Below are 22,146 nucleotides of genomic sequence, written 5' to 3'. Positions count from 1 at the left end.
TTTCCTGAAAATTCACCAAGCTGTATACCGAAGGGCATTTTTCTGTGCTGGGCTACAAGAAAGAGTTCAAACGAAGTTTCCACCAAGAAGCAACTGACGAGGCATGTGTCTCTTCTCTCACCCCAAACCCAGGGCTCCGACCAGCCAGCGTGGTGGTCCTGCACCGGTCCCTGGCTCCAGCCTTTGAAAAGTTCTGCCAAGCCAACGATGGCCCTCTGCCCCTGCTGGGTCTCTGCGAGCCAGGCACGTGGTCCCTGCCTGCCCCGAACGCAGTCCCAGACCCCAGGTAAAATGCTTGGGAGTGTCAACAGGGACCTCTGTGTCCAGCCACAGGGACCCTCCATGCCCAGCACAGAGCCTTGCTCATGACTCTCTCAGAAACGAGCTGTCCTCCCCTCCATTCCCATCCCTACCCCATTCCCGTCCTCTGCCCCTGCTCTGGGAAGAATCTTGGGGACCACCCAGAAAGTCCCGCACTGGCTGCGGAAATGCTGATGCTGTCACCCACCCACTTCATCACCCGGGCCAGAAACCGTCGGCACAGCCTGCGGAAGAAGACAGAAACACTCGTAGGGACCATCCCTGGAGACAGCCATTGCTGACCCTGTGCGGTGTGTCCCCCCAGACTCAGGAATAGAACATTCAGCTTCACGGCCCCGCAGACTGCTTCCACAGTAGCATTGCAGGGAGCCCCCCGTGCTCCTACCGCCCCGGCTCAAGCTCCCATCTTCTCTGGCTTCTACTTGCCCACCAGAGCAACTTTTCCCAATGCGACATCTGGTCGCCTGACTTTCCCACTTCAAATCTTCAGTGCCTTCCCATGCCTTGCATCTTAGCTTGATGGCAAGACCTGTGTGGGGTGACTGGGGGAGGGGACTCAGTGGGTTGAGCATCTGAGTCTTGATTTCAGCTCAGGTCATGATCTCAGGGTTGTGAAATTGAGCCCACGTCAGGCCCTGCGTTCTGCAGGGAGTCTGTTTTTCTCCCTCTCTCCCTCTCCCTGCTCTCACACGTGTGCGCTCGCTCACTCTCACTCTCTCTCTCTAACAAAATCTTTAAAAGGCCTGTAGTGACTTGGCCTCAGCTCCATGTTCTTCCCCACCCCTGACACTCCAGCCATCCCCAGTTCTCTCCCCAGAGAGAAAGCTTCTCAAAAACATTCTGCTTTTATCATTTTGTAGACTGTGGGGTGGGAGGGTCCCTGGACCCGAGGTCAGCTCCTTACGTTTTTCCCTCGCACCCCCTCTGCTGTCATCTCAGGGACTCCTAGAGCAGACCATCCCCTGATGGGTCACATGTTTGAGGCCTCCTGCTGTTCCCATACTGCTCCCTCTGCCTAGGATGTGCTTTCCTCCTTGTCCGACTGGCGAACTCCTATTCGTCCTTCAGGACCCAGCTCTGTCACCACCGCCTTTGTGGGAGAGAACGGATTTCTCCCTTCTCTGAGTCACTCCTCTACCTGGACTGTTAACACTCGCTGCTCTGTGTTGCAAGTGTTCTCTACTGACAATGTAGGATGGCAAGCTTCTTAGGGGCTGGGCCGGTGTCCTCTCCATCACTATGGTCCCATCACCTGGCTTGTGCCTGGCATGAAGGAATGGCTCAGCAAATGATTTTGGAGTGAATGAAAAATAGGCTTATAACAACTCTATGGAAAAGTTTCTTTAAGGGAAGAGAAAGGCCTCACCCACTGCTAGCCCTGGAAACTTCTTGAGACATGTGTCCTTTGTCCCTTTGGTCTGCTGGCCCTGCCTCAGTGGCAGAGAGGCCGCCATCTTTTCTTCCTTGCTGGTGTGGTTGGTCCTGGGCGGAGGTTATAGGAAATATAATGGGGTGGGAGCAGGGAGTACATTATACGCATGCTGATTTAATGATTTCCAGTCTGGCGTGATTTGAAGGATGCCAGCAAGGTGCCTGAAATTTCAGTTCCAGACATCCTCTTCGTTCTCCCTCATCCGTTTAAGCAATGCACGGTCAGGGGCCGTCTTGAGTCTGGGGACTGTGAGCCTTCCCTTGTGTCCCTAGGATGGGCCGTCCCCAGTTCCGCAAGTACGAGTTCGGTGCCTGCACGGGCAGCCTGACCTCGCTGGAGGGACACAGGGAGCTCCTGAAGGACATGGTGGCCTTCTGCTTGGACTGCAGCTTCTCCCCGGAAGCAGCCCTGGAGAAGGTGGGGCTCCCCAGAAGAGACTCCCCAGGCCACGGCCTCGCGGGGGCCTACAAGGTAAGGGCACAATCGACAAGGGGCAGGATGACCTGAACAGGTGGGTCACCTTGTGTTTTCTCATGGCGGGGAGAGAACGCTGACATGGGAGGGAGGAGACCGATGTGGCCCCAGCTCAGCCACTTCCTAGGTGTGCAGCCTCTCCGAGCTCGCCCCCTCAGCTGGGAAATGAGATGTCCAGCCTCTCCCCTGCCGCCGTGGGATCACTGTGAGCGCCCCGTATGGCCTTGGGCCCAGGAGTGGAGACCTTACAGCAGGGTCATTCCTGCCGTGTACGCCAAACCCCTTTGGAGTTTTGTCTGGCTCCTTTAACTCGGAGCATGTCAGTAGCTTTTTGAAAAATCCTCCTAAGCTCCAAAATCCTTGCCGGGATCGGGGAGAGCGTGCCTGGCCCGTGAAAGGCCCGAGGATTTGTGGCAGAGCCTGGGCCAGCCCGCTGGTAGCCGGGCTGGGTTTCTCGGCCCATGGTGGCCCCTGGTGGCCCCTGGTGGTTGCCTCTCAAGACCCTCGCGCTGTTGGGGGTCACCCCCCTGCTGTGTGTTCTGAGCTTCTATCCCAGCCCCTGGTTGTCAAGGAGAGAAAACCAGATTCCCTCAGGCCACTGACCCCTCCCAGGACATCTGTGTGAAGCCTGAGAGGCCACCGTGCTGGAGGGACAGTTGGCTGTGGGTGTCTCTGTGGAGACCTCGGGCTACAGATGTTGTCCTGGGCTCCCGGGCGCTGACTAAAATTGGCCCGGTGGGGGCTCCTGCCAGGGAGGCCTGAGCTGCCTCTGATGAGAAGCAATTTTATTCTCTTTTTTTTTTAAAGATTTTATTTACTGATTTATTTGAGAGTGAGAGAGAAAGAGTGAGCGGGAAGGAGAGGGAGAGAGAATGTGAAGTAGACTCCACACGGAGTGCAGAGCCTGACGCGGGGGCTCGATCCAGTGACCGCAGGATCACAACCTAAGCCAAAACCAAGAGTTGGATGTTTAAGCAACTGAGCCACCCAGGTGCCCTGAGAAGCAATTTTCATGTGTGAAGTGTGTGCCTGAGCGGTTTTCACAGGCAGGGGAGGGCGGGGGGCAGAAGTGCAGCTATGGGAGTGGGGCCAGGGGTCCTGGGCATAGTCTGTCCTCCCCCCCCAAACACATGGCCATGTGTAGCAGACACCCACGCTCAGCCTTTCATTTAGATGAGGAGCTGAAAGCCCGGAGAGAGACAAGGACTTGCCTGCCTCCCCAAATCAGCCTGGAACCCAGGACCCCAGCTCCTATCTGTAAATGTCACCGGTGGGCGTGTAACACGAGGAAGGGATGCTTGGCACAGAGTGCTTGTCACTGCCCCTAGTCCGTGCTCAGCAGAGCCGTCCTTTTCCCATGACCTTGTACCTAGCCATGGGCTTTGGTTCAGCACGGTCGCGTCTGGCCCAGAGCTCTATCCACAAAGGCCCATCAGCCCTCCTGGATTCGGTGTTGGCCCTGAGGGGAACTCGGCCTGTTCCCTGTGAAAGTCCCTGACCTGCGTCCCTTCCCAAGTGCTGTGATTCACACGCCAACCGGGCAGACACAGCCAGCGTGCTGCAGGGGAGGGAAAGTTGCCCCTTCTTCCCTTCGAGGTCCTTCGGCTGGTCTATTACTTAAAGTGACCTAAGATGGATCAACAGGAGAAGAACAAGTTTAGTGTCAGACCTGCAGGAGCCCCAAAGGGGTGAGACTCCAAGAAGTGACCAAAGCAGGTAGTTTTGTGTTTTTCAGACAAATAGTGGGTTTGGGAAGGATTGACAAGATGGAGAAGTTTGGGCTTGGGGTAGTAAATCAGCCAGGAAGTCCCAAGGTTGTTGAGAGAGCTCTCTCGGCTTGGATATCCCATTGCTGGAGACAAGGATGCCTTCTACCCTCCTGGTGCAGGGCGGGCGCCTTCATGTGGGACATTTATTTCTTGCTTTTCAGTGGGCAGGGGGAAGGGTGTCAGAGTGTTCTTCTTGCACTGGCATTTTCTCAGGTAGCTTGAATTCAGAATAATAGTATACCGAAGTGGTGTGTTTGCCGGTGGCCTATTTCCCCCCTCAGCACCAACAGCAAGCCCTTTGGGCAGCAGCCAAGACTGTCCCAGCCAGTCATCATCCTGGCCATGTCCTAAATCTTTCGTAAGCCCCACTGCAGTGACCAGAAACCACTCAAAGGAGAAAACACCACCACCAGAGAAAGGTAGGCAGGTCATCCCAAGGCAGGAGGAGGGAGGCAGGGCTTGGTGGGGTCCGGGCACAGACCAGCAGTCCCCTGTGTGGACTCAGGAGGAAAAGCAGACCCCAGAGCTTCCTGCGAGATCCTTCTCCCTTGGGTTGCTCTGCCTCTGCCTCTCCTGGAGGTCTTCACCTGTGGTCCACGGGCCTCCTGAAGTCCGTGGAGAAAATTCAGAAGCCCATGGAATTAGATGCAAAAAATTACATTTTGCTAGTCATAGCCTCACACGGAGATTGAGCATTTCCTTACATTCCAAACGCAGGCAACAAGCCACTGTTGCATCAGCAGATCCCGTGACCCTGGCTTCCCAAAGGACCCCTTATGCCCAGATGCCCAGATATTTTCGTGTCCCACAGCAGTTCTTCCTGAGAGCTCAGAAATATCCTATATGCTGGTCACTACTTCATATTCATATCGGTACATCTGCCAGCTCGTTCCTTAAGCTGTTAATGAAGCATGCGTATCTCTCTATCACACCTCTTCATAATTTGTTAAGCACATTTGTAATATAACTGGTTTCCTTTGTAAACCTATGCATTTCCTCTTATGCAATCAACCTTTACTCGGAGCGGGGGGTCCCTAGCTGCACCACACTACCAGAAGGGTCCACAGCACAGACAAAGTGAAGGTTCTCTGTTTTAAACCAATCACTACCAGCAGCCTTTCTCATTTCTGTGTCACATGAAAGTAGAAGCTCTATTTTTATACTAGCTACTTGGACCCCCTCTTTCATTCAACGGCCCTGAACTCGGTGCTCAGGGTTTCCATCTGGGCCAGTTCTGTTTTTCAACATCTTTTCCTTGATTTCTTTTTTTTTTTTAAGCAAAAAAAAAAAAAAAATTATTGTGTTGTGTTAGTCCCCATTCGAGCCAAGTTGCCCTTTTCCTCCATTTCTTTTCAGACAACCGTGCCTTGTGCCTCCATGGCTGGCTTTTGCTGCCCCCTGGTGGTCACAATGAGGCCCATCCCCAAGGACAAGCTGGAAAGGCTGGTGCAGGCCGGCGGCTCCATGGGAAATAAGGGACAACCCATTCATATCGGCGACCCAGGTGAGTGTCCACTGTCCTTCATGATTCTGACAGCCACCCATGAACTTCATCCTGAGAAGACGGGAACTTGCTATGTTCCTGAACTCCCCTGGCTTGTCCTTCTCCTCCCCAGAGTTCCTGGGGGTCCTGGACAAGGCGGAACTCCCGCAACAGCAGGAGGGCTGGGTTTACAGGGGCCCCTCAGGTCTGAAAGTGCCGCCCTGGCCAGAAGAGCCAGCCTCACCCACTGTCTCCTGTGAACTTCAGGTGAACCTGGGGTGGGAGGAGCCGGTGGCAAAGGATGGCAGCTGAGCTATTGGTCCTGGAACTTGAGCTCTGAGCCACCTCTAATTTAGGCTGTTGTTCAGTAACATATTTGGGCAGAGGAGGGCTCTGTTCCAATTGTTAACTTGAACTGATGCCCCGTGTATTAACTCGGTCTGAGAGCGAGGGAGAAAATCCCAGCTTGGCAGCGTCTAGGCCTCTTTGTGGTTCTCAGAGAGCCTGATGAAAACTTGGGATTGGGTCTCGGATGACAGAGCTCGGTGTACCTGGACTTCAGAATCACACAAAACCTGCGTTCTGCAATGATGCAGTCAGCCCTGGACACCTCCCACATAGAAAGATCTCAGGACCATCCAAAGCAAAGTGTATTGCTGAATCCTTGACTTGTTTTCTCATTAGTGGAGCTGGGTTGGGCCCAACACATCCATCTTTGCTGTCCTCGTGAACCTTCTGATGCCGGGCCACGGGTAGGGACGCTGTTGTTGGTAGTCAAACGACAGAGCTTATGTCTGTGTTATGTGACCGGTAGCCTGTGCCAAGATAAATGCCAGCTCACAAATACTGGTTTGGGTTAGCAATCTGCACGGAGTGTCGGGCTCAGTGCACCCCGGGCTCCTCCAGCAATCACAGCAGGTGTCTGAGATCCGTGTTCTGAAACTGTACTGCTCAGAATGCACTAGAACTTAGCAAGCGTCCTGGGTCCTTAAGGTCCCAAATTCTTTTCTCTGGTACCATCGACGGCAATCCTATGATTAGAGTTTCTCTGGGAGAAAGAAACATAAACTATTCGATGTGTTCAATCTGGATATGAACTGCCAGGGCAGGACCCGCAGGAATTCATTTTCTTTTTCCATTTGCAGAATGGCTGGGAATCAAAGATCTTTCCAAACCTGACTACGGGGATCCTGTGGTGTGTCAGCCAGGGGACGTCCCAGTGTTCTGGCCTTCTCAGATGACCAGTCTTGAAGCCGTCAGCAGCTGCAGTATGTCGGGGCTTGAAGGGGGCTGTGACTATGACCCAGGATGGAAACGGCTGGGTCTCCAGCTCTTGGAAGCGCAGGGCTGCAGTGTAGTGGCTTAGGAAACTGAGTCACAAAACAAAACATAAAACATACAGCTCTCCCAGGGCTGGGTCTCACCAGCAGCTTGTACGTTTTGATGAGATATATTTCCACCTGCAGAAAGATCAATATTTAGCTTGACTTTCTGAGACCTTCTGAAGGTTTGTAGGGCTTTGAAAAGAAGAGTGAAGGCAAACAGCGTCACTAAACATCCTATTTCACGTGGTATTTGCAGGGTGCCAGGTCCCCCCTTCCCCACAATTCCACTTCCTGAGGTTTGTTACCTGCAATCAGCTGAGTCAAGAAGCAGATGACCGTCCTTCTGATGAATCGGAGGGTCATAGTGGCCTCAGGTTATGACGCATGCCTACTGCGCTCCCCTCTCTTCCTCGAGTCGTGTGGTTACGTTTTCATCTCACGTTGTCACAAGAAGAAGGGTGAGGACAGTACAGCAAGGTATTTTTAGAAAGGGAGACCACATTCACAACACTTTTATTATAGTATATTTTCTAATTGTTCTATTTATTATTAGTTATTATTGCTGTTAATATCTTACTGGGCCTAATGTACAAATTAAAATTCATCCTAGGGATGTACAGATAGGAATAAAACATAATCTATACAGGGTTCAGTGCTATGCACTGTTTCTTGTCCACCAGGGGTCTTGGAACGTATCTTTATAAGGTTGGGGGGGGACCTCTGCATTTTAAAGCCATACTGTCCATTTGTTTTTTTCAAAGACATGGGGTGATATTACAACAAAGAGACACACGAGGGCGCCCTAACTAGCTCGCTGTAAGGTAGGGAAATGCTAGAAACATTAAGAATAACTATGGCAGCCCATTTCGTAGACACTAGAAAATTCTAGCCAGGTCAGCCACACTTGCACGACAAATCACAGAATTTAATGTTACTTTATTATTATTGTTTTTTAAAGCATTCATATAAGTTTAGCTATCAGAATGGCCTCACGATAAAGGAAGATTACTTCTAATATGGCAGTGAGGCATAAATGCAAGACGCATGGAATTCTATTCGTTTGTTTATTTTTTAAAAGACTTTATTTATTTGACAGAGAGAGAGAGAGAGAGCGCACAAGCAGAGGGAGGGGCAGAGGGAGAGAGAGAAGCAGACTCCCCACTGAGCAGGAAGCCTGAGGCGGGACTCGATCCTAGGACCCTGGAATCATTACCTGAGCTGAAGGCAGACACTTAACTGACTGAGCCACCCAGGCCCCCCTACTCCTTTGTTTATTTAACATTAAATGTTTGGACCCCTGCTATGGGTCAGGCAAGGACCCAGATCTTGGGAACACAGTGTTACACCAAACAAGATGCCGTTCCCAGGGAGTTTGTGGTCATTTCCGAGTGTGCGTGTGCTCATGTGTGTTCACACACCCACACATGGTGGTAAATATGGTCCAGCACGATGGCGTCACACATCTTCTGCACCAGCCATGGGGGATGGGCTGCAGAAGAGCGCTCACTGCCTCGGGCATCCCGGCGAACTGCAGGCATTAGCTCTGGCTTGAAATAGCACAACTGCTTTGTAACTGAGGCCAAATGACATCATTGGCTTAGGGACAACTCTGAATAGTTTTATAAAATTCGTGCTGGGACGCCTGGGTGGCTCAGTTGGTTGGGCATCCAACTCCTGATTTGTGCTCAGGTCATAATCTCAGGGTTGTGAGATCGGGCTCTGAGCTCAGTAGGGAGTCTGCTTCTCTCTCTCTCTCTCTTTCTCCCCCTCTTCCTCTGCTTCTCCCCCCACTAGTGCTCTCTCTCTCTCTAAAAATAAATAAATCTTTTTAAAAAAATCTTGTTCAAACCTCTATATAATATTTAAACTTCTATTATTTTTTCCTAAGATTTTTATTTATTTATTTGACCAACAGAGATCACAAGTAGGCAGAGAGGCAGGCAGAGGGAGAAGAGGAAACAGGCTCCCCGCTGAGCAGAGAGCCCGACGCAGGGCTTGATCCCTGGACCCTCGGATCATGACCCGAGCTGAAGGCAGAGGCTTTAACCCACTGAGCCACCTAGGCACCCCTAAACTTCTATTATTTAAACTTCTATTAGTGGGGGGCCAGGCTGTCTCAGTTGGTGAAGCGTCTGCCTTTGGCTCAGGTAATGATCTCAGCGTCCTGGGATCAGGCTCCCTGCTCAGCGGAGAGTCTGTTTCTGTTTCTCCCTCTCCCCCTGCTCATGCTCTCTGTCTCTGTCTCTCTCTCTCTCAAATAAATAAATAAAATCTTATTTATTTATTAAGATTTTATTTATTTGACAGAGAGAGAGATCACAAGTAGAGAGAGAGAGAGGAGGAAGCAGGCTCCCTGCCTAGCAGAGAGCCTGATGTGGGACTCGATCCTAGGACCCTGAGATCATGACCTGAGCCGAGGGCAGAGGCTTAACCCACTGAGCCACCCAGGCAGCCCCAATAAAACCTTTTTTAAAATTAGAAATAAAGAAAATAAACTTCTCTTGGTGATAGATCAGTTGCTACATTACAGACCTCTCAGCTGATGGGGCAAAAGCCTGTGTCACACTTGAAGCTGACTAACCTGGCGTGTGCCTGGCATTAGAATGACCCGTTTTAGGTGCTGTCCAAAACACAGAAAATCAGTGATCGCATTCATCAAAATCCTTAATTCTTGCCTCTCTAAAAATTAAGTTAGAATGCTTCGTGCAATTATCAGTAGATTGTCCTTCTGAAGTGTTCACCTGGCTTTCTGTTGAATTTGAAAAAAAAAAGTTACTGTTTTCGGTGACATTCATGGCATTGTTACTTACTCAATTCACACCAATTCACACGGAGCCCCTTTTCTGTGCAAGGTACTATGTGGTGTTCTGAGATCAGTAAACAACGGTCCTCATCTTTGGGAGCACACAGCTGCGTGGAGTTAACGTACCCAAGGATAATAACGACACTGAAGAAAGCAGGTGGTGCAAATTAAGTATTGTAAATATGAAGCCCGTAAAGGGCCAGGCAAAAGGACATGGAGACACAGTAACACGAACCTTCATTTACCGAGGGCTGGCTCTGAACCACGTTGCGAAAAACACTTCTATGTGCGTTTTCCAGTTTAGCTCTGACAACAAACACCTGAAGCATTATCATTATTTTATAGTTGAGGAAACAGGCTTAGAGAAGATCAAGTCTCCTCTCTCTGTTTGGCACACGAAAACCATGTTCTTTTTTTTTTTTAATTTTATTTATTTGACAGAGAGAGATCACAAGTGGGCAGAGAGGCAGGCAGAGAGAGAGAGAGAGAGAAGAGGAAGCAGGCTCCCTGCAGAGCAGAGAGCCCGATGTGGGACTCGATCCTAGGACCCTGAGATCATGACCCGAGCCGAAGGCAGAGGCTTAACCACTGAGCCACCCAGGCGCCCACGAAAACCATGTTCTTAATAACGACATTCGAGTGTTTCACATTGCCCAGAACTGAGTACGGGAGGGTTTTTTAAAGAATGAAATTAGCAAGCAAGGTAAAAGTGCTGTGGGAAAAGCAGATGCTACGTTCAGAGAGAGCTCTTTATTAGCAAAGTCCAGAAAGGTGTCTTCATGCATCTGAAAGTGTTCAGTAAGTACTTTCTGACACCCCTGGGATTCAGCTGATGGAGATTCCTAGAGCCCTTTCTAGAGCTGTGGTGGCACCTCCCTCATTCCCCACACTCAGCTCATCTTCACTTTCCTCAACACTGGAAGCACCTGTTTAAGTGGGGCTTGATTTAGTCATCAGCTGGTTTTTCTGATTTGGTACAACAAGCCGTGTGAGGAACATTGTTGACAGCATTGACGCCTGGCACCATCTTGCCCATCAACCGTGGGCTAGATGAGAATGGACTGAATTTGATGACGTGAGCAGACTCAGTCCCTCCTCTTGTGTGTTTTAGAGACCCCGCTGGCTTTCACCAGTGCACCGGGTTGCACCGTCATGACCAACCTGAAGGATACAGAAGCTCCAGCCCGTTGTCTTACCCCTGAGGGAATTCCAGAGGTCCATCACATTTCCCAAGATCCTTTGCACTACAGCATGGCATCGGCTTCAGCTGTTCAGAAGATTAGAGAGCTAGAGGCTATAATTGCCATCGACCCAGGTAAGAAACAAAGCATTCCCACCTTAATGACCTGGAGAAATTCATCACTGGTGTAAGGGTCAGTGAAAAAGGCCACATGCAAACCCCCTGTGAATTTTTTTTTAAGAGAAGAATATATTCCTCTTTATTTAGCTAACACTATCAAAGAGAAGAGATTGATATTTTATCAAGAAAGCAGGCATAGCCTTAATGTCATGCAACGACTATAACATTTTTCATTAAATTATGAAGATTGAGACTGCATCCAATGAGAGTTAAGTTTCCACCTGTAAGGTCATTCTAAAGCACGAACCTCAAAAACCAATGTTATAACAAGGCTTCAAGGTATTTAGAATCCAAACTCTTTAAAAAGTTCCTTGGGAATAATTAAAGTATTTTCTTGAGTCCTCTTTCCCCTCTGCCTTCATTCACAAGGGTCAGCTGCCTAAACCCTCTTTGTCTCTACTGTGCATTCCCACGGTGTGCTTTTTCTAAATGCTTAGAGCACATATGAATCCCCAAAAGAAGTAAATGGACCAAAATCCTGATGTTGATGATCTCTGGGTAGTTCAATTGTGAATAATTTTTGGATTTTTATTTATGTTTTTCCCCCAAATTTTCAACACGAAACATAAGAGAGAGTTTGGAAGGCGAGCTTATTAGCCGGGCACATTGCCATCGCAATTACATTGGGACTGGGATGGTAAGGAAAAAGGGCATAGTATGGTTCTTAAGTCATCAACTGCCACCGTTTAAATGAAGTCAGCCTTGTGTCCCCAATCTCCTTTTGCACCATTGCCCTGGGGTTGGATGTGGAATACATTTTTTTATGCTGGGCAGCAGAGGTTGGGGCAGGGGGCTGGATCCCCGCTCTCCCGGGGATGCTGGTGGGGCAGGACCCTGCAGTGAACAGCTTCACAAGACTTTGCAATCAATATTGTGCATTGCGTCTCAGACAAAGGACAGCCCTTCTGTGACTTGCGCCCCGCTGGCTTCTAGAGATGGAATACACTAGGGGTCTTCTGGTTGCAGTTAGGAGGAAGTTGGCCACCAGCAAGTTGACCACCCCATGGTCATGGAAGAGCCGCATGTCTTATCCAAGCCGGCCAGCAGAGGGCGCTAGTGGGCACAGAAACGATCCATTTGCTGGCAAAGGCTCCAGAGAGAATGAAGGTGCAGCCTTCCCTGCCCCTCTCTGCCTCAGTTTCTCATCAGTATAAGAGGAGAAATAACACCTAGACCTCCCTTTTGGGGGGTGTGATAGGAAATAAGAATGACAGCTATCGTCTACTGAGTTTTACCATGGGCCAGGCATGTGCTAAAAGCTTTAGGAAGTTTCATCTTCAATTCTTCTGCGGATCCTATGAGACCACTATGACTAACTGCCTTTAAGAGACGAGGAGACGGAGGCATACAGGGTCAAGAAACTTTCCCAAGCCCACAGACCTGGTACATGGTGGGAGCAGACGTTGAATCCGCGCCCACTGACTCCAAGGTCCACGGCCAATAAGTACTAGAGAACTTGGAATCTGGGTTTGCATGGTATTATCACCAGGCCAGTCCCTGTGGGAAGCAGAGTGGGGAGGTCAGCCCGGAAAGCTGGAGCCTCCTGGCCAGAGTCCCAGCACCCAGACAGAGCTGATCACAGTGACAGTGGGACAGAGAACAGCACCTGGGCGGAGCCACAGTGCCACCAAGCTGGGTGTATTTTTCTGTGAACGAAGATCATGGCCAGAACTGAACAATACAGAACGGCCTTAAAAATGTCTGCTCTCTCCCTTCCCTGCAGACCCAAAGGTCTGCAGTAGCAAAACTTCCTTCAGAACTACAAAGTCTAGCTTTTGGATGTTTTGTTTGTCTGTTAGGTTGTTCATTCATTCATTCTTTTGGCAGAGAGTCTGGTTTCTTTTGAATATAAACCCCCAGTAAATTCGGGATCTATGCCTACCCCCCCCCACCCCGCCGATTCCTCTTTTGGGACACACGCACCCATAGAGATGGAAGCTCATGGCTAGGTGTACAGAGCCTCTTACATAGCTGAGCTCCTGGGTGGATATATTTTTCTAAATTTTTGCAATCCTTTCTCCCTCACGAACATTCTTACCCAGGCTGACAGCCCTTCCATCCAGCACAAGGGTTGTGGGGGAAGAAGAATTATTAACTCTGCCATTAGCTCAGATGAAAAAGTAAGTGGGAAGTAAATTTATGGCAGACCCGGGGCATCCCAGCTGAATTAAAATGACCCGGGAGGTCATCCGCAAAACCCCCCCTTGGGGGCTTATGCAGACGGGGTCTAGGTTTGCAGCATGAGCGAGGGAAGGGCAGATTTACGACGGCCCAGAAACGCCAATACCGTAGATTACGGAGCATCATCCAGCCTCAAGAACAAGAGATGCTTTGGGTCCTGCTGTAGTAAATAAGCACAAAATAAGATTAATGGCATTATACTGAGCATTGCTCACTGGGCTTAATAACAGAGCTGCTCAGTCATTTTTGAGAGGATGTTGGCTTGCATTTGAGGTGCCTGAGAACAAGAAGGAACGCAGAGTTCATAGTGATGATGTCAGCCCTCATGCTAAAACCATCACAAGTGATAAAATCATTGACTGTCCTAAATTTGACAAAGTTCTCTCTCTCCTCCTCCTCTCTCTTTTGAGGCTTATCCCATCCTATGAAATAGGTTACATTCTGATTTTTTTCTTGTACAGTGTTATACTTCTCCCCTTCCACTGACAGCCATTCACGTTGGTTGTAGAAATATCAGAAAATATATTAACGTAAAGAGGCTGTGAAAATAAGCAGAATCCCCTCACAATTCACTCACAGTTCAATATTTGCCCCTAAAGTCTTTTTCTTCAGTCCTAAGTCTGTAAGGCTGAAAAAAGAATATATATTTCCTTTTTTTTTTTTTTAAAGATTTTATTTATTTATTTGACAGAGAGATCACAAGCAGGCAGAGAGGCAGGCAGAGAGAGAGGAGGAAGCAGGCTCCCTGCTGAGCAGAGAGCCCGATGCGGGGCTCGATCCCAGGACTCTGAGATCATGACCTGAGCCGAAGGCAGCGGCTTAACCCACTGAGCCACCCAGGTGCCCCTATATTTCCTTTTTTAATATATTGTGAACATCCTCCCATGTCATTAATCTTCTACAACATCCTTTTTAATGTTTGCATAGAATTCCATTTTGCAAGCATCCCACCATTTTTATTAACATCCATCATTTGACACCATAGTCAAGGCTGCAATGACCACGTGTGTGGACCTCCCTGCGATCACTTTATCAGGATAAATTCCTGGATGCGAATGGCTGGAAAGTACGAACCTGAGTGGAACATACAAATCTTAGTACTAATGACCCTCCAGACAGAGGCTCCTGTCTCCACTCCCACAGCAGGCATGCAGAGAGCCCTTTCCTGCAGCCTCCCTCCACCTGGAACCCCCACCCCCACCCCACCCATGCTCCATGTAGGAAAATGGAGACCCAGAGCAATCCAGGGACGAGGTCAAGGTCACAATGCTACTTTGGGCTTGAATGTTAAGTTTCTAGATTCCAAGTCTGGAACTGTCTCTTTACAACAGGAACCCCAACTCTGTGTCCTTTCGTGTTCTCCTGGCACTTCAAGGGGAAGCTGACACCCTCTGGCCACATCCTTCGGTCTACCTGTCAACTCAGCCACAGCCAGGGGGAAATTCTGAGTCACATCCTGCCGTCACCGGATACAGATATGCTCTGAGGTGACCTGTGTATGGACAGGGCCACAATGATACATAATGGGCCCTGGGGGGCTGTGCTGCCCAGCTGGGACCAGGTTAGCAGCCACTGGAGGACGTTAGAGCATCCCCTCAAATCCTCTCCAGAAACAAGAGTAAATTAAAAACCAAACTGTTCCTTACATGTAAGTTTCCACTTAAAACACATGATGTTATTGTAAGACTTTTAAAATGAAAATAACGAGCATCTGGGTGGCTCAGTCAGCTGGGTCACCGACTCTTGGTTTCAGCTCAGGTCGTGATCTCAGGATCGTGAGATCGAGCCCCGAGCTGGGCTCCCCACTTAGTGTGGAGTCTGCTTCTCTCTCTCTCCCTCTGTCCTCCCCCTTTCTCTAAAGTGAATAAATGAATCTTTAACAAATTTTAGGCCAGCGGGGGATCAGACACCTGCTTGGAAGAGATGAGCTGCTGCGAGCCTCCCTGTCACTGTCCCATGCCCGCTCTGTGCTCGTCACCACTGGCTTCCCCACACACTTCAACCACCAGCCCCCAGAAGAGACGGACGGGCCACCGGGAGCCGTGGCCCTCGCCGCCTTCCTGCAGGCCTTGGGGAAGGGGGTCTCCATGATCGTTGACCTAAGAGCCTTGAGTTTGTTCGAGAAGCTTATGGAAGAGGCTGTTGAGCAAGGTAAGGAGTGAAAGGAGGACAGTCCGTTTCCCCCAAATGGGCCTTTGGGGGCAGAGGATGTGGGAGGTAGAGGGGACCATTGTGTGTGCAATTCCTGCCAGGCACCCAGCTCAGGGCCATGCACCGGACAGGGGGCGTTTTCCTTCCTTTTTGAAACCTCTCTGGAATCAGCAGCATTAGCCCCATTTTACGGATGAAGACGCTGAGTCTCGGAGAGGGGCAGGTGAGTTCCCCGGGTGGGAATGGTGAGCTCGAGTTTGAACCTGGGTCCTCCAGGCTTTGGAGCCCTGGATCCCACTGTGCACCTGCTCCCTTCCCTGTGTGACCTGCAGGGAACTCAGCAACCCAGGCCAGCCCAGGCCCCCCCAGGTAGGAGGAGTCAAGAACAGAGATGGTAGTGCCCCCCTCTGCGCCCCCGCTGGGCCAGCTGGGCAGCTGCCCAGGTTCCTGGAGCACACAGGTGCATGACTGCAGGGGTCACTGGCATGAGGCCGTGATGCTCCGGTCCCGGGTGAGGATCGGTCTGGGGTGCACTGTGAGAGGACGCTCTTCAGCTCTCCTCTTTCTAACAGGGTTGTTGGGGCATCAGTGGAGAGCCTGGTACTAACCTACTTCCCACTGCCTGTCTCAGTGTCCAGAAAATGCGTTCTTTAGAAACACATTTTTCCATCTTAACCTCTCAATGGGCTTTCAACCCCAGTAAGGCATGCCCTATAGCACCGTGACATTGGAAGCTTCCCAAAGGCTGTATCTGAGCACACAGAAGCCATGTCACACAACAAATATGTACGGAACACCTACTCTCTGCCAGGCACTGTCATGGAATGTTGAGAGCCATCGATGGCTAAGACTGACACCGTCCTGCCCTCATGGGCAAGCGCATCCCAGGGGAGCATGGCAGGCGGCAAACCACATGGGGATAAAGGGAAGTGTGTGGTCCGTAAGCAGGTGTAATGCTGGGGGTGGGGGAGCAGACCAGGATAAGGGCATGGGGACTGACAGCCCAGGTGGTAGGCTGCTGTTCTAAACAGGATGGTCAGGGAAGGCCCCATGACAGCAGAGCCAAGACTGATGAAGTTGCTGAAGGAAGAGGCCCTGTGCTGTTACCATGGCCAAAGCAGAAGCCAGGCAGTCTGGGAGTCCTGGTAGGTTTAAGAAAGAGCTACCGGCCAGCTGAGTGGCCTGGTACACATGAGGACAAGAGAAGCCAGAAGGGAGGACAGAAGAGTCATGGGGGCAGCCTGGAAGGGCCTCAAGGGACATGGGAGCAACTGGGCTTTTATTCCAGGTGGGAGGGGAGCCCTAGAAGGACACCGAGCAGAGGAGGGCCACATTCTGGCTTCAGCTTTAAAGAATCACCCAGGTAGTTGTAGGGACAAGGGTAGAAACTGGACAGGTCCCTGCAAGGGGGAGATGGAGTGGCTTGGGGTGCCCGTCTCTTTGGTCCCCAGTAACTTCAGCCACCGCTGGAATGACCACATGGGGCACCACACGGATCTGACCAGACCCCATGGCAAGCTGGTGTTTTCGGTTTTCTTCAAAGCTGTGCAAACCCACTCAGTCCACTAGTAAGGGGACTGATGCTTCTGGGAACCCCTCAACCAGGAGGGATCCCTGCCTCTTGTCTCTCAGAGACAGGCAGGTCCCCGTGGAACTGGGACCCCATTACCTAGAGCAGTGATCTCGAATGTGCCCATTCCCTCCTGTTGGGTTTTCCTCCTTCCCACCCTCACTTTCTGCCCATCACCTGCCTCCTGGGATCATCTTCCAAATAAACCGCCTGCACCCAAGTCTTTGGGTCAGACTCTGGTTTCAGAGAACCCCAAACAGACGAATGGTGTGGGTGGAGGTCTCGAGAAGTAGACAGCTCTGTCTCTATTTTGAACGTAGGGTCATGATTCTGGGTGAATTGGATGCAGGGGTGAGATGGGAGAAGAGGAGGCCTCCACAGTTCAGGGAGGGTGATGGAGAGGGTGCAGCGGCAGGGGACCCACATCAGTGGAGACATCAAGTAGACAGATCTACAAGTCAAGTTCAGGAGAGCCGTCTGGGCTGGAAAGATAAATTGGAGACCAGTTGGCATGTTGATGGCATATTGATGGCCTTTTAAGTCCAGACACAGAGTGAGATCACCCAGAGAAAAAGAGACAGAGAGAAGGTCCCAGGATTATACCCTGGGACGCTCCACATTGAAAGGTCAAGGAGGAGAGAGGGAGCCAGCCAGGGAGGTTGGTAAGGAACTGCACGGAGGACCAAGGGAAACTGAAGGACGGTATGGTGAACAAGGAGGAAGCACGGGCCACAGCGCTGCTGCTAGCCGCTGCCAACAGGCTCAGCAGCCTCCCCCATCTGACAAGTGGCTTGGATATTTTTAGCTGTCCACTTTCCCAGAAGCAGGTCTGCCCTCGCAGCTCACCGGCTGGCCTGGCTCAGAGGCTCCCACTGCCCGGGAGCTCAGAACTGGGCTCACCCATGGGGTGGTTTCGAAGGCGGCATCTGCTCTATTAGGTTTTGCAGAACCTTTGTGACAGGTGGACGAAGAAAGGGAAAGAGATTGGCCTTTTAATGAAAATTAGTCCCGTTCCCCTTATAACCAGAGGCTGCACATGTTTAAAGAAGAAAAAGCTTAGTCATTTCTTCCCTATCTTGGGCCTCAATGGACTAAATGGATAAATGGATTCTTTGCAGCTCAGGTGCAGGTTTCCATCTTGCCGACGTTCCTTTGCAGAAGCTCTTTCTGTGTGTGCCCTCTGAGGGGTATGTTATGTTCCCTGCCCTGTTTGGCTCCCCGGTGCCCCTTCTGACCAGTATCCTGTATCCATGATCCGATGTCAGGAAGGAAGAACACACCAGCCTTAACTTAGCACCTACTACATGCCAGACCCCCAGCTCACACCATCACATCCACAGCAATCCTGGCTCAGGGGACACATGACTAACCCCATTTTGCAGAGGAGGAAACCCCAGCTAAGGGAGTCTCTGTGGCTTGTCCAAGGTCACACAGCTGGGAATGTTGTTTGGCGGTGGTCAGTCCCCTTGCCAGGTCATCAGGCTGCTCCTCCAGCACAGAAAGGGGCGGGGTCTTTCATATTTTGACCACGCCCTCAGCCCAGCCCCAGTCCCTTGTCCCTTGTAGAATGTGCTTGGTGAGTATCCCCGATGGACTGACTGTTCTCTCCTTGACTTTCCCCCTTAGACAGCAGGTGGGTCTGGGGAAGGAGGTTGGAGGGAGTCACATGGGGGGCCCCTTAGGGTCTCTGATAATGATTCTGTCTCCTCCACCCACTGGGGAGGCAGTGGCAGCTCCCAAAGGGCTAGGGGCAGCCCTATTGTGAAGCCGGGGTGGGAAGCAGCATTTATAACACGAGCCCATGGTTTTAACTTAGACGGGGTGCTTGTTGGGCTGTGGGCCACAGAGCGGGGCGGCGGGGGTGGGAGGGTCCTGTAGAACCAGGGGAACCGTAAGTGCTGGGTCCGTCCCTGTCACAGGCCCACTGTTAACCATCTGCGTGGAGACCTCATCCTGGGCCTGGGAATGCACAAGCCTTCTACCCCCAACTGCTAGGAAGTGGATTCCTTCATAAAAACCAAGTCATTCTTATTTTAATCTGGGGTCTGTGTGTGCTTCCCACATATTCTATGTTAATATGTATTGTTAGTGTAATTAGGGAAGGTGCTATTTTTGAGAGTCAAATTCACTCTGGCAATCACTCCAATACCAGTAGCCAATTCCACACCCAGCCTCTGGGACTCTCCACTGTTGTTCTGGAACTTCTCTGAAGGTATGCAGGGAGGAGAGCAGATGAGAACTTGGAGTGTTCTGGGGTTGGGACACTGACCTCCGTTCTTGGCTTCACCCAACTTATGTAGCACCTCTGAGCCTCCGTTTTCCTCTTCTGTAAAATGGGCTTAATAATGGTTCTTATCAGAGATAATTGTTGTGACGATTAAGTGAGAGCATGCATGCCCCGTGCTTAGCGGAGGCCCAGTTCCCCGTCACCATGGGTACCATGTGTCCCTGGCACTCACGATGGCAGTGAGCCAGAATAGGCCTCCGTTCACGGGGGTCTCGTGACCCCGTGAACAGGCAGCATATTTGCTTGCCCCCGAGAGTGGTCAAAGAGCCTAATTCCACGCCACTCAGGGTCACACAATCCGCCAACACTAGGGTTTACTCCGGACTAAAAGTAAGCAAATATTCTTGTGCTGAGGTCTCCGGTTTCCTAACAAAGTATTCGACAGGTAGGTGCAGCTCCGTAATGATAGTGATATTTTCCAAAGAAGCTTTTGAAAAGCCACCATGAATTCCCAAAATGCAGCACCAGGGCTGACATGTCCGTCCTTCGCCTTTATTTTCAAGGTGTTCTGAAGACAGCAGTCCCCTTGCTAACTTTCCAAGGTGAATCAGTGGGAGCTGCTCAAACATTTCTCTGCAAAGATGGGGACCCCAAGTCACCGAGGTATGTGTGTCCCATCCCAGTGTAAGCCAGCGATGGTCGTCACTTTCATGACTCCAGGAAGAACAGAGCCACGAGCCTGGGGGGTCTAATGGGGCAGGCTTCTGAGTTTCAGGGTGTCCTGGGGGCTTCTCACGGCATCTCTGGGCATAGCAGCTCCCTGAGAGATGGCATGTCCATAGGTGGAGAAGAGAGGAAAATTACAAGAACCAAAACCTAGCATGGGCCAAACAGGGTCATGACCCCTTAGAGAACAGGGAGTCATTTTGGTGGGGTCACTGGCACGTTTGCAAGGAGAATGAGAAGCAGACATACCATCGTCCGTCCTGTGTGGTAACGGTAAGTACGCTGTCGTGACATTTTGTGCAAGTGGGTGTGTTTTTTACTGTGTGTTGTGATCAGATATTTTGAAAAATACATCTTTATTGTATGTAGGGTGTATTTCAGATCTTATCTTTTTAATAGTGTTTTTTAAACTTTTTTGACAATGGTGATACCTTTTGCACTGTAAACTGGTATGCACACGTGTGTACACACACATGCACACACATATGCACAACTAAAACAAAGATTCAGAAAACAGTATTTACCCTTGCTATGTGCAATATATTCTGACGTTTTCTACCCCAGTCTGTTCTAGTCTATTCTACAGTGTTCTGTTTTACTTTTCTGGAAATGTCAACCTAGCCTAATAAATTTATTTCACAACCCACTAATAAGTGTCCAGTTAGAGCTTAAAAACACTGCTTCCATAGGCCTGGCGGGCATGCTGTTCTACAGCTCACAGCAGAATTGATGATCATAACGAGGACCACGAGTCACCAAGACAAAGTTCAATTGTGGCTCCCATATGCTATTTAAAACTGCAAAAACATGTGTGGTTCCTATTAGAGATGTTTCTATTCTCCAGATGGTTGACATGTAAACAGAGCTCCGGATCTTCAGGGAGAAGCTAGAAAATCTCTTGGGTGGGATCCCCAATGCCTGTTAACGCAGGTGCTGCTCTGTTCGCTGAGCGGAGGGGGCCAGACAGATCAGATTATTGTGGCGAGAGAGGCGTGTGCTGTCTTTGGAGAATATGTGTTAACTCTTCTCAGGCAGCCAGCTTCCCAGGAGTGCATTACTTCCCACTGTAGCTAAATGGTTCCTGCTGGCCTGAAAAAAAAAAAAAAAATCAATCTGCCCATAAGGTATATAACTGACATTCTCCTGTGGGGGGAGGTCCAGAAGTGGTGTTCTCCCTGATGGACAGAGAACATACTGATTTTAGTTGGAGGTCCTATTCCAAACGGCCTTTTCATCACCATGGATATAGGTCTAGGGGAAATTCAAGGTCAAGGCTCCTTCCTCCTGTTGACTCTGCTTCTCGGTGGCTGCTTTTTTTCGGCCCCGGGCATGTAGTCTCAGGATTACATTCTAAAACCTTCTCAGTGGCCTGATCCCAGGCATCTATGATGTCACCACATTCTACACAAGCGGGGGCATAGCCAGGCACTCAGAGTTCAGATTTTTTTTTATTAAGGTAAAATATACATAACATAAATGTTACCATTTTAAGCGCGCAGTTCAGTGACATCAAGGTCGACTTGCACCGGTGTGCAGACATTCCCCCCATCCATCTCCAGAACGTTTTCATCTTCCCAAATGGGAATGCTGTACCCGTTAAACAGCGACTATCCATTCCCCCAGGACCCCAGCCCCTACCTTCTGTCTCTATGAATTGACTGCTGTCGTCCTTCATAAGAGTGAGACCATCCGGTATTTTTCCTTTGGTGATGGGCTTATTTCAGTTCGCGAATTATCCTGAAGATTCGTCCACGTTGCCACTGCTGTTAGAATTTCCTTCCTTTGTAAGGCTGGATAATATTCCCTTGTATGTGCGTGCCGCAGTCTGCCTCTCTGTCCCTCTGTTTGTCCCTGTCGCCTAGTGTGAATAATGCTGCTGTGAACAAGGGGGTTCCAGCATCTCTTTGAGACCCTGCTTTCAGTACTTTGGGGTGCGCACCCAGACATGCAATCCCTGGACCCTGTGGTGATTCTATTTCACATTTTTTGAGGAACAGCCACACGGTTTTCCACAGGAAAGATTTTAAAGAACTCCATCATGGGGCGCCTGGTGGCTCAATCAATTAAGCCCCTGACTCTTCATTTCAGCTCAGGTCACAATTTCAGGGTCGTGAGATCGAGCCCAGCTTCAGACTCCATGATCAGCAGGGATCCCTGCTTGAAATTCTCTCTCTCCCTCGCCCTCTGACCCTCCCTCACCCCTGCTCTCTCTTTCTCTCTCTAAAATAAGTTAATTAACCTTACAAAAAATAAAGAACTCCATCGTGGGGAATTTAGAGAACCATAAAGGTGCAATTTTCACAAGTTGGTTTATCAAGACAAGA

At 50.2% G+C, this 22,146-nt stretch overlaps 1 protein-coding gene across 5 annotated transcripts in view; it reads left to right on the top strand.

The window, feature by feature from the left end:
• The window catches only part of DGLUCY (D-glutamate cyclase), a 75,489-nt gene that overhangs the window by 35,391 nt on the left and 17,952 nt on the right, over positions 1-22,146 (top strand). For all 5 annotated transcript variants that reach the window (XM_047737590.1, XM_047737587.1, XM_047737589.1 and 2 more), the window contains 7 exons: positions 133-286; positions 2,026-2,224; positions 5,353-5,500; positions 6,625-6,747; positions 10,719-10,922; positions 15,039-15,299; positions 19,660-19,759. In XM_047737590.1, the coding sequence (XP_047593546.1) occupies positions 133-286; positions 2,026-2,224; positions 5,353-5,500; positions 6,625-6,747; positions 10,719-10,922; positions 15,039-15,299; positions 19,660-19,759 (1,189 nt within the window). The remainder of the gene's footprint in view (positions 1-132; positions 287-2,025; positions 2,225-5,352; positions 5,501-6,624; positions 6,748-10,718; positions 10,923-15,038; positions 15,300-19,659; positions 19,760-22,146) is intronic.

This window comes from Lutra lutra, chromosome 7 (genome assembly GCF_902655055.1).
Source record: "Lutra lutra chromosome 7, mLutLut1.2, whole genome shotgun sequence".
Taxonomy (NCBI): domain Eukaryota; kingdom Metazoa; phylum Chordata; class Mammalia; order Carnivora; family Mustelidae; genus Lutra; species Lutra lutra.
The sequence above is the reverse complement of the archived record's forward strand: the minus strand, read 5'-3'. Positions and strand labels throughout refer to the sequence as shown.